Source organism: Marmota marmota, unplaced genomic scaffold, assembly GCF_001458135.2.
Source record: "Marmota marmota marmota unplaced genomic scaffold, marMar, whole genome shotgun sequence".
NCBI lineage: Eukaryota > Metazoa > Chordata > Mammalia > Rodentia > Sciuridae > Marmota > Marmota marmota.
In genome coordinates, this window is record NW_026000153.1 from 19,782,394 (window position 1) to 19,794,616 (window position 12,223).

The following is a 12,223-nucleotide window of genomic DNA, read 5'->3' on the forward strand; positions in this document are numbered from 1 at the left end:
CTCAGAAATGGCGATCGATCAAATAGTGATTGCTGGGGATGTGGTTCAAGCGGTAGCGCGACTCGCCTGGCATGCGTGACAGCCCGGGTTCGACCTCAGCACCACGTACAACAAAGATGATTTAGTGTCTGCCGAAAACTCGGAAAAAAAAAAAAAAAAATTAATTATAAAGATACCATATGATGCTGGGGATGTGGCTCAAGTGGTAGCGCACTCGCTCCGTGTGCATGAGGTGCTGGGTTCGATTCTCAGCACCACATAAAGATATTAAAAAAAAAAAAAAAAACCATATGACCCAGCAATTCTATGTTTAGGTATTTACCTATAAGAACTAAAATTGTATGTGCAAGGATGGGTAGCGGAGGAACAGAATGGGGTGCAACTGGGCATAGAGTGGGGAACACAAAGATGTTCCCTTCTCTTCAGTCTCAGCCCACAGGACAAGTCCAGAGACACAAGTGAAGGACTAGCAAGGCATCTGAAAGAGGGACAGAGGTTGAGGCTACATCCGAAACAACCTTGTGGCACATTCATGCTCAGGGAGATGTCACCTGGGGTACTGATAGGAATCCTCTAAGATTAGAAATGATATCCAGAAAGCCGAGTGATTCATTATCCTTACTGTAATAGGATTGAACACAAGTGCACTGGGTAGTTATATCCCAGGAGCACATCCACATATGCTAAGCATAATAAAGTATTCAAGAACTGGTTTAAAACCCAAAGTATTCCCCATCAACACATCATACCAGCCTCATCCGCATACAACAATTTGTAACAGATGGTGCATATAATCTACAACAGTTTTTAAAATTACAATTTTTAAAAATCAACACTAGTGTCCATTTTCAACTCCAGCTGTTATCTCCCTAATTTTGTTCAATTTCAAGTTCACATGTTTTTTTCTTTCTGGTGGCACTGGGGATCAAACCTAGGACACCTTGAGAATGCTAGTCAAGAGTCCTAATGCTGAGCTGCACTCCCAACCTTCACCTATATATTTTTTTAATAGTTGCATTCTAGAATGTCTATATCTAACAAACACAATAGAAAAGTCAACTACAAGTGCTAAAGTTCATACTGTTAGGCTGTTGGTTATTAATGCATGAGATAGAGCCCAAACTGTTATACGGAAGGGTCTTCTTTGAGAAAAACATAATATTTCATGTTCCTAACAATTAAATTGGAAATATTAGTAGAACAAGACTGCTGTAAGGGGGATAAGAAGATCAAAGTAGATTATAAGGCAGCAAAAGCTCAAATAATTGATTATCATTGAAACGTTGTAAAAATGCTATCTACTTTCCCTTTTCCAATCCTGATTCAAACTCCAGAGGCATTTTTATAAATAACTGATTAGCTGAGTGAGATGGCTCACACCTGTAATCCAGGAACTTAGAAGACTCAGAAGTAGGAGGATCAATAGAGTTCAAGGCAAGCCTTAGCTACTTAAAGAGTCTGCCTCAAAATAAAAAATAAAAAGGGAAAGAGGTACAGCAGAATGGTAGAGCACCACTGGGTCCCCTCTCCAGTAAAACAAAAAACAAAACAAAAAAATTATTATGACTACATAAAAAAATTACTACGTTGTGCAAGGAAAATACATAAACCAACTCAGATTCTAAATAGCAAAACTAAACAACAGATGTGCAATACAGTAGACCTCCTCATGCACAGTTTTACTTTCTGTGATTTCATTTATCCACAATCAACTGTGATCAGAAAATATTACATGAAAAACTCCAGAAATCATAATTTATAAGTTTTAAATTACATAATATTCTGAGCAACTCGATGAAATCTTGTTACCAACCCACCCACCCTACTCCATCCCTCCTGAGACATGAATCATCCTACTATCCTGCATCTCAGTTTTATATGCTTTTTGCCAATTTATCACTTGGTAGCCATCTTGGTTATCAATTCTACTGTCATGGCATCATAAGTACTTGTGTTCAATAACCTTATTTTACTTAATAATGGCCCTGAAGCACAAAAGTAGTGATGCTGGCAGTGCGGATATGCCAAAAAGACGTTATAAAGTGCTTCCTTTTAGGGGCAAAAAATGCAAGTTCTTGACTTAATAAAGAAAGAAGAAAATTGTACTGAGGTTCTAAGATCAATGTTAAAAATGAATCTTCTATCCATGCAATTGTGAAGAAGCAAAAGGCAACTTGTGCTAGTTTTACTTTCACACTCCAAACTACAAAAGTTATGGCCACAGCATATAAGTACTTAGTTAAGATAGAAAAGGCATTAAACCTGTAGGTGTTTTTAATTGATGGCACTTTGTTACATCAGGAAGCACTGAACCTATATAAAGGCTTCAGCAAGAGGTATCCTGAAATGAGTGCTACCAAGTCATTTACTTCAAGTAAGGGATGGTTACACAGATTCAAGAATAGAATGGGACTTAAAAAATATAAAATATATAAAAATTACTAGAGAAGTTACTGAACAATATAAAGTATATAACAATCACTGGAAAATCTACTTTTGCTGAAGAAGCAACTGCTACTAGATTTCTAGAAGAGTGGAAGAAGTTGAATATGGAGAAAGCAAGTTTTCAACTACAATAAAACCAAACTCTTCTAGAAGATGCCCCAAAGAATCTACATTCATAAAAGTGCAAAGGAGGCAAAGGGGCATAAAACATGGATGGGCAGATTAACCGGTACTATGAGGCAATGCTGTGGGGCATATGATAAAGCTAGGCATAGTGTACAAAGAACCAACACACTCTCAAAAACAAAAACAAAAATTATTTGCCTGTGTTCTGGCAACATAATCAGAAAGCGTGGGTGACAGCCATCTTGTTTATGGAATGATTCCACCAATATACTTCATCCCAGAAATGAAAAAAATACTTGGATGAGGAAGAATTGGACTTCGGAGTCCTATTAATACTAGATAATGCACCTGGCCATCCTGAATCTGTTTGCTATGAAAATAAAAATGTGGAGGTCCGAAACAATCTCACACCTTTAGCCCCTTCACCAGGGAATTAATTTGGTTTGTCAAGGCCACATGTAACCCCTGGTATCTGGTCACATATGATGAACAATTGATGCAGACCTCAATCTGGACATAATGTACTACTTGAAATCATTCACTACTGCTGGCACAGTAGCATTCATCAAAGCTGTAATGGATGAGTTAAAACCAGAAACTAAATGCCTTTTGGAAGAACTTATGGAGAGGAGTTGTAAATTATGTTTGAATGCTTCCTGGGGACAGTAGCTGGGGAAATCATTCATGCAGCAAGATAAGTAAGTTGATGGAGAAGGATTTGGGGATGTGCTTGATGACAATGCGGAAGAACATATCAAAGGCCTGTAAGAAGTGATAATGAATGAGGAACTGGAAGAGGAAGAATAAGATGTTGAGTCATCTACAGAGGAAAAGGAAAATGAAGCAGAGACATTAAAGGTCAAAATTATGGATAACAATCCTCAGATAGAACACATTAAAGTTACCCATATGACTACTAGGATTCCAACCTCTGCAGCAACATTTTGATAAGAATCCAATTACAATGTTCTTCCAAAAGGTTTCATGAAAAATGTTTAACTATGGAGGATCTTCAACCACTGACATCACCAAAGCTCAATGATCCAGGATCACCCAAAACAGACGACTCTTCTTTTCACGCATTATCAAAAAGTCAGTAGCCAAATGTGGCATCACAACGCTTATGTCATTCACCCCATTCATCTCATCATATAGGCACTATATAATGTCACATCATAACAAGAAGAATGGTGAGTATAGTAAGATATTTTGAAAGAAAGATCATATACATTCTCATAACTTTTATTATCATATATTGTTAAAGTTGTTCTATTTTATTATTATTTTATTATTGTTGTTAATCTTTTACTGTGCCAAGTAGAAATTAAATCTTATCACAGTAATTTATGTATAGTAAAAACAGTGTGTGTGTGTGTGTGTGTGTGTGTGTGGCTGGGGTGGGGGGATTGGTGCTATCACCAGTTTGAGGCGTGACTTAGGAGTCTTGAAATGTATCCCCCAAGGATAAAGGAGAATAGGTATATACATATCATTAAAAAAAAACCTGATCTCTAATCCATACAGAACTCTCAGAAAAAGTGTAATAACCTAACAAAATGGGCAGAAGATTCAATTTATTCTAAGAAAAGACTCAAGTACAAAGATGCTTATTCCTAAAAGAAATAAAAATTTATATTATACCTAGATGCTATTTTTCACCGATTCAACTTTAAAAACCCAGAAGTCTGATAATATTGTCGGCAAATTTGTGAAAAAGCAAGGTTTTTTTGTACACTGTTGGTAGGCATGTAGGTTAGTACAACCCTCATTGAAGGCAATTTTGTAATACCTATAGAAATATATACATGTATTCTATATGATTAAAGATATAATATATAAATTTATATGTTCTATAAATATATAAGTATAATTATGTAAATATATAAACATTATATTTACATATAAATATGTATATGAATATATTCTACATATTTAAAGATACATATATTATATATTCTATATAAAGATATATATCTTTCAATCTAGCAACTGTACTTCATGGAATTTACTCATATGGAGATGCATACATGTAAAATAAAATACACATTTATTGCTTTAGTGTTTATAAAAGACTGGAAGTAACCTAAATATCCATTAACAGGGGACTTATTTAATAACCAGTCTGGCTGCTTATAGGGGGCAAAAGCAAAGGATGTAAGCCTCAGGTGGGTGTGAGGGGTGGCCACCTGAGCCAGGTGACTATGGACAGTGGAGTCCACCAAGCATAGCACTTGGTTAACAGAAGCAGCCAGAGCCACCCTGGTGGGGCCAGGTAGACACTGGGCAGGAACAGTGAGGTCATCTCAAAAACAGAACATATGTGCAAAAAGGGAAAATATGCATTCACACTTGATTAAATATGCATTAAAAATACCTGATGAAATATTCCCCAAATCTGTTACATGATGACTTAGGTCAATACAGGGCAGATAAAGCACAGAGCCAGGACAGTAACTTTTCATTGGCCATGTTATACCTGTGAACATACAAATGTGTCATGCATTCAAAAATTAGAGAGATTTAAAAATAGATAAATGTAGTCTATTAGCCTTTTCTGTTATGGAAGTTTCCTATAATAAAAAGTCTTCCTACAGTGTTTTCCAAATAAGTTCTAAGAAGAGAATGCCATATGTTGTGGAGCTTTCAGCACAAATTCCAGTATCAGCATCAAAGCTCAGGAAATGCTACCACAGGTCTAAACCTGAGGATTGGTAAAAGACATATAAACCATGTCCAGGGGCTCTGGAAGGTTCTTGGGATGAAGACAGAGGTGGTATGGGCATACAATAGGGTGATGAGCACACACTCGTATCTTTGAGAATGAGGACATTTCAGGAAGAAACAGATTTCCTTATCATTCAACAATATCTAATAATGAATTTGTTTACAACAACTTCTCAGCATTTTCCATGCAAAACAGTCAATAAAACAGGGTGGGGTGGGAGCTTGAGTTCTGGTCTCCATTCTATTGCCATTTCACCAGAATTTTTTCAACTGCAAAATGAGAGGTTAAACAAAAATCTCCACAGTTCAATTTTCAAAAGCATTTAAATTTTATGATTCAATTAAATGCCAGGTTTATAACCACCCTGGTCAGATAAGCAATCACATGAATATCTGTCATCGACTCAGAGTTCCTTGTCCCTATTCTGAGGGTACACTGAGGAAAAGGGAGGGAAAGAAGTCAGCAGCTTTTCCTGAACAGCAGAAAGTGGATTATGCAAAGAACATGGTGAAGAAATGACTAAACCATATTCTACTGAGGCAGGAGATTAAAAGCTTCATACTGAGGTTGGGGGTATAGCTCAGTTGGTAGAGTGCTTGCCTCGCATGCACAAGGCCCTGGGTTCAAGCCCCAGGACCAAAAAAAATAGCTTCATACTGGGAAACTGTTCTTTCAATTTGCCAGTGAAGTGATTTTTTAAAATGCTATATGTAAAATAAGAAATCTTCTATTTTTCCTCTGAAAAAACTTGTAAGTTGCATTGGTGAGTTTCACAAATACCCCAATACTAATGCCTTGTGCACATACTCTCATTTGTTTCCCCTGACCCTTGAGAAGCAAATGTGTCCTTGCCACCATACCAATTTCTGCAGAAAAGAGATCAATGTGAAAAAACTTTAGAAAGGAAAAGCTCTGCTGATGTCTGCAAGGCATCAAACTACAGCTGGAGGATAGAGGACCTGGACTCTGCTGCAATGCTCCATCCAGTAACACCCTGAGTCTCACACCCTGCCCAGACCCAACACAAACAGAGCTGCCCACATAAGGCCTTTCCATCACCAACAGAACCAATTCTGACTCAATCTGTCGAGGTGCTACAATCGTGGCTACCATCATGATTATATCTGATAGGTGCTAAAAACAAAAACCAAAAATAAACACTGCTGACAGGCAGCTATGACAGGTACGGTTAGGGAGCAACTGGAAAGGAGCCAGTCCAAAAAGAAAGTGCAACTCTAAGGAAAAGCCCTTTTAGACTAGTGAAACCTAATGAAATTAACTTACTCCAAAGTTTTAAATTAAGCATGACTAAAACTCTCAGATCACTAAATGAGAAGCCAAAATTTTAAAGAGATGTTTACAGTATTGTAAAAATGACATGGAAAAAAATGCTATTGATAAAAGAAAAATTTCCACTATATAGGCCATGAAGGTTTTCACAAGTAGGTTACAAGTGCAAATTACATCAGTGAGTTTCACAAATACCCTAATACTAAATAAGTCAGTGGCTGATGCAAAAAGCCCCTTCCTTCCACCTTTCCATCCAGTGTGATAAGGAAATGCTCAGAGACTTCTATGTATAGGAGGGAGCCATAGGAGGAACCCTGGCTTCTGACAGCTGAGACCTGCACATACTGCTCACCATCTTCAGTAAGTGTGCAGTGGGCCAGAAAGTAGGATAGGAAGAGTCACAGAGATGGGCACTCCATTAGTTCTGGATACACATACAAACTACCCATTTTATGTTCTGTATCATGCTGCTACCTGGAACTGCCTTGCTCATTATGTGCTGACTCTTACTACCCATGCAATAAAAGGGATATATACTTTGGACTGCAGTCTGGGGTCTGTCTTGGTAATCACCAAATAGGTCATGTGCTCAGAAAACATCCACTGCAGAATGAGCCAGATCTAGGGTTATAATTGTTAAACGCAGGGCTGTGCCAGGAGTGCTGGTGCATGCCTGTAATCCCATGGGTTTGGAAGGCTGAGGTAGGAGGATCACAGTTTCAAAGCCAGCCTCAGCAACTTAGTAAGGCTATAAGCAATTTAGCAAGACCCTATCTTTAAATAAAATATAAAAAAGGGCTGGGAATATGGCTCAGTGGTTAAGCACCCCTGGGTTCAATTCCCAGTACCAAAAACATAAACAAACAAACAAGCAAACAAACAAACCACCCTGAAATTGTGGTTTAAATTTTTTTTAAAAAAAGATTATAAACTCATTTACTTTAAAATAAAAAAAAAAAAAACAGGACCAATTAATCTAGAGGTCATAACAAAAGCATTTCAGAGAAAATAAATCTAAATATGAGGCAGGACAGTTTGTCATTTTGCAATATATACAGGGCAAGACCCTTATAACTTGGTGCTCACAGAGTAGGAGTCATAGCTCCAACCTCCAGTTCGTGGGCTAGCACGGTTTCTGGGGAAGGAATGGCAATAGTAGTCAGCCAACCTGGGTCTATTAAGTCCAGGAAAAAAAAAAAAAAAACCTAGTTTAAGGACAGACCTATTTTCTACCCTTTCAGAGAAAGCCCCAAAAGTCAGATTAAATCCCAGAAAACTATATATATATACACACACACATACACATACCAAAGTGAATAAAGAATAGTAATCAACATTTTTCAGAACTTGGAAACCTTATCAGACAATGAAATGGAAATAACACCCAACCCACTAACACCCCAAGAAAATTCTTCAGGACAGCCTGCACCTGTTCCTGACTTATTCGAACCAGACATGGTGGAGTCATTTGAAGCTGGCATTCTGTGCAGATAATCCCTACTGATCTGATCTGCATCCTAAAGTTATACTGAACTCTAATTCTAGGGGTCACGAGGTACTGGTAAAAGGTATACTATAATAGGTGGTGAGTGGGGGGCGGTGAGAAAGGAAGAGTTATGCAGAGAACTGCTTCTGCCAAAGCTACACCATCCACAGTTCACTGATTCACAGTTGTGATATCATAAAGGTTCATGGTTCCTATTTTTGCCCTGTTCATGGCAAATAAGCATGCCCTATCTGTCCTGTCACAGAATGAACTACATTCATTCAAAACTGGCTATTTCTCCTTATTAGAAGTCACAGTGGGCCTGCCATGGCCCTATCCAACAGCTCAGGTGCAAGACATCTGCTTATTCCAAGCAGAGACTGGAATGCTGAGGAGAGCCCTGCAGGAGAGACATGCAGCAGGAGGGCTGGAGGTTCTTGCTTAAACCCAGCTTGGATTTTACATCTACCTTGAGCCTAGTGATCTGTCACTTTGTAGGGTGTGGGGTGCCAGCCGTCTGACCCCACTGTCAGAGCAGGGAGTACCCCACAAAAATAAATGCAACTCAACTTCCTGTTACACACTCTACAAAATCTCTTCTTCCATAAACTAGCAATGCTGGTTGATTATTTATTTATTCTTTTTTGTTTGTTAGAGTTATTTTTCCTCCAGTACTGAGTATTGAACCTAGGGGCACTCTACCACTGAGCTATGTTCCCACTGTTTTGCTAAGGTGAAGAAGCTGGCCTCAAACTTGTGAACTTTCTCCTTCTGTCTCTTCAGCAGCTGGGATTACAGGTCTGCACCACAACATCAGACATTACTGATTACTTATAAAGTGAGGAGTGTGCCCAGAGAGAAAAGTATAGTTTAGAGCAGGCACACTTAAACCAAACCACAGCTCTGCTCTTTATACATCTATTCATGATGAATAACAGCATAATTTTATAGTATAGCACCCCACACCCTACAAACTATACTTTTATTCATCTATTCATTCACCCAAACCTGTATCCAGAATGCTCCCTATTCTAGGCTAAACAAGACGGAAACACATGTCTATAAGTTAATAACTTTTCTCAGTTTCAATATCTCATTTATAAAACAATAATACTTTGCTGGTTGCAGGTTCTTAGGAAGACTGAAGTAAGGACACAGTTCTGACACAAATCAAGTCTGTTATACTGTGGATTGGAATTATGTAATGTCACATTTGGCATTATTACCTGGGTTTTTTTAAGTGATGCCTACCTATTTACAACAACCTATAACAATATTCCTATCACAGTTTCCTGATGAAACTTTTTTCTCCCTCTAAAAGATTAAATTCTACTCACTCTAGCTCACTAGATAAAGGTTTTAGAAATCAACTCAAGATGTGCATGTTACAGCTACACCTGACACACCTTCTGTCCCATGAAAGAGCCCACAGGGCACAGCCCACAGGGACTGCAATTCAGTTACTGTGACCTCAGATTCTTCAATTTGCTTCAAGACTAGGCAGGGCTGCAAAGGGGTTCAACCATGACCTGGCATGGTTTAAAGGAGGGTGTAGGGAGATTCCACATTAAAAAAACAGAAGCAGTTTAGTGCTTGTCAAGAGGAAAGAAAAAGATCATAGTGTGGCACTTATACCTGAATAAGTGGGACCAGTTTCCCAAGAGCATTGGTGATGATAGGCCGGGCCACGAAGCCCAATCAGTGATGGGCTGCATCCAACAACACCAGAGCACTGGCCCTGGCAGTTTCCTTTAGGGAACCAACTTTGGAAAGGAGACTTGGGGTCAGGGAAGCCTCAGTGCTCATGTGTCACCTATGTGAAACAAGCAGTAATAAACAGATATCAGAAGAAGGAGATAGGGATGCTGAGGCACACTGGGCCTGTCCCTCCTTCCTGTACAGCCATCTTGCTGCCCCGGGAGGACTGCAATGTCTAGGGTACACATACCTGGTCTCTCCTTCTTCCTCCTCCTACCCAGTTATCGCATCACAAATCTTTTATCTACATGGCACATAGTTCACCATACATGGAGGGGTGTTACCCACTGGTCATTTCTCTAATGTGAGTTTGCTAGGCCCTAGACTGGTGAATTTGGGAAACCCACAAGACATCCACTATGCAGGCACCTGAGTCCTCATTATGAGTTCAGCCAACTGGACTTTCCTGGGCACACTGAGGCACACTTGATCTTTAAAGGAAATGTAGAATTCACCAAAGTAATGTTTGAGTATACTTTTGAAAAGTGAGGGGCTAGTGTTGTGGCTGGCTCAGTGGTGGAGTATTTGACTGGCATGTGTGAGGCCTTGGGTTCAACACCCAGCACTGCATATAAATAGATAGACAGATGGATAGATAGATAGATAGATAAATAAATAAATAAAAGATCCATTGACAACTAAAAAAATATTAGAAAATTTTTTTTTAAAAAATATTAGAAAAAAAAAAGTAAGAGGGCTGGGGATGTGGCTCAAGCGGTAGTGTGCTCGCCTGGCATGCCTGTGGCCCGGGTTTGATCCTCAGCACCACATACAAACAAAGATGTTGTGTCCGCCAAAAACTAAAAAATAAATATTAAAATTTTCTCTCTCTCTGTCTCTTTCTCTCTCTCTCTTAAAAAAAAAAAAAAAGTAAGAAGCTGACCATCTTCAATGGGGCCCTGAGAATGCCTATGACTTTATTAAGTCAGTTGAGGAAATCAAATATATGAAGTTCCCTCTTGGGGTTGATGCTGCTCAGAATGAGAACTGGATCTGCTGTCCCCAAGAGGAAATTCCTGCAGATAGCTGAAAGAACCTCACTGGTAGAAGGAGGCTTGAGGCAGGAGTAGGAATGTGCCTCATGTTCTGAAGCTGATCCTAATCCTCCTGCAACAATGCTGAGTCCCTCCAGAGACGCCTCAGACTGGCTGAACCACTCCCTTGCCCCAGCTGTTACCTGCTTCCCCTTTACCACGTGCTTGGGCACCGGCACCCTGACCTCCAGGTCAGTGTAGTCCTGCGACCAGGTGTAATTCTCACGTACAGCACCGTTGTAACTGTCAGGGTTTTTCTGGAACTGCTCTTGAATCCTAAGAAAGAATAAGAAAGAAAAGATGCAGCCAGGCAGACATGAGCAGCAGGCCCCGCAGGCAGCCTGGCATATTCCACTCTAACATCCTGAGAAGTAACAGACCCAAGTTTCATGTCAAGCTCACTTGCTTTTGCATCTGCAACCCCCTCTATTTTGGGAGGATTTCCTTTCTGATCCTTCTACATGGTTTCCTAAGAAATCATAGGACAAGAGAAAAGCTACAGAAAAGAAATCCATATGTGAATCCTCACATTTAGGAAAGCAACTATGACTACCATCAAAGCACAGCCGGGTCCTGCCAGCTGCCACAGTACTCAGAACTAGGCCTGCCCACTAGTCAGATATGCTCTCATTAACAAAATCCTTGCTCATGGAAGCTTGGTTTTTCTTTCCTTTTCTTTTTTGGACTAGGAATTGAACCCAGGAACACTTCATCACTGAGTTACATTCCCAGTCATTTTTATTTTTTATTTTAAGACACAACCTCACTAAGTTGCTTAGGGCCTCACTAAGTTGATGAGGCTGGCCTTGAATTTGCAAACCACCTGAATCACTGGTATTACAGGCAAGCACCACTGCCCCCAGTGGTGCTTGATTTCTTATACACTGCTTGGCAGGGCCTATCATTTTAAAAAGGCAAAACAATTTAATTCTGCAACTATCAGACTTCAATCTTTATCTGACACTGAGTCTCTATTTTCTCTAGTAAGTCAAAGCCAAAGGACTGCATTACGCTGTTGCATCATTAGTAAGACATAAGCAACATATTTACTAAGATGGCCTAAAAAAACCCAGTCAACCAAATCCCTTTGAATATCTGTTACAAACAACGTGCAAACAAGCCTAGCCAAGAAAATATCTGTCATAAAATTTAACAATGTTAGTCATATACACACTTAATTAAAATGAGGTTAGACTCACAATTCCACTTACTCATTTGAGGATCTAAGTCACAGACAAAAGCCTTATAACAGAAGAGGCAGCCAGACACTGAACATCCTGAAGTGAGTATATACTCAGTCACCTTCTCCAGGGCCTGCTCAGAGAATAGCAGATGAAATCTGGTAGAGAGCCCCATGGA

At 39.4% G+C, this 12,223-nt stretch overlaps 1 protein-coding gene across 1 annotated transcript in view; it reads right to left on the reverse strand.

Moving 5' to 3' along the window:
* The window catches only part of Nudcd3 (NudC domain containing 3), a 98,482-nt gene that overhangs the window by 17,129 nt on the left and 69,130 nt on the right, over positions 1-12,223 (reverse strand). The window contains 1 exon segment of the mRNA XM_048786314.1: positions 11,008-11,140. Coding sequence (XP_048642271.1) covers positions 11,008-11,140 — 133 coding nt within the window.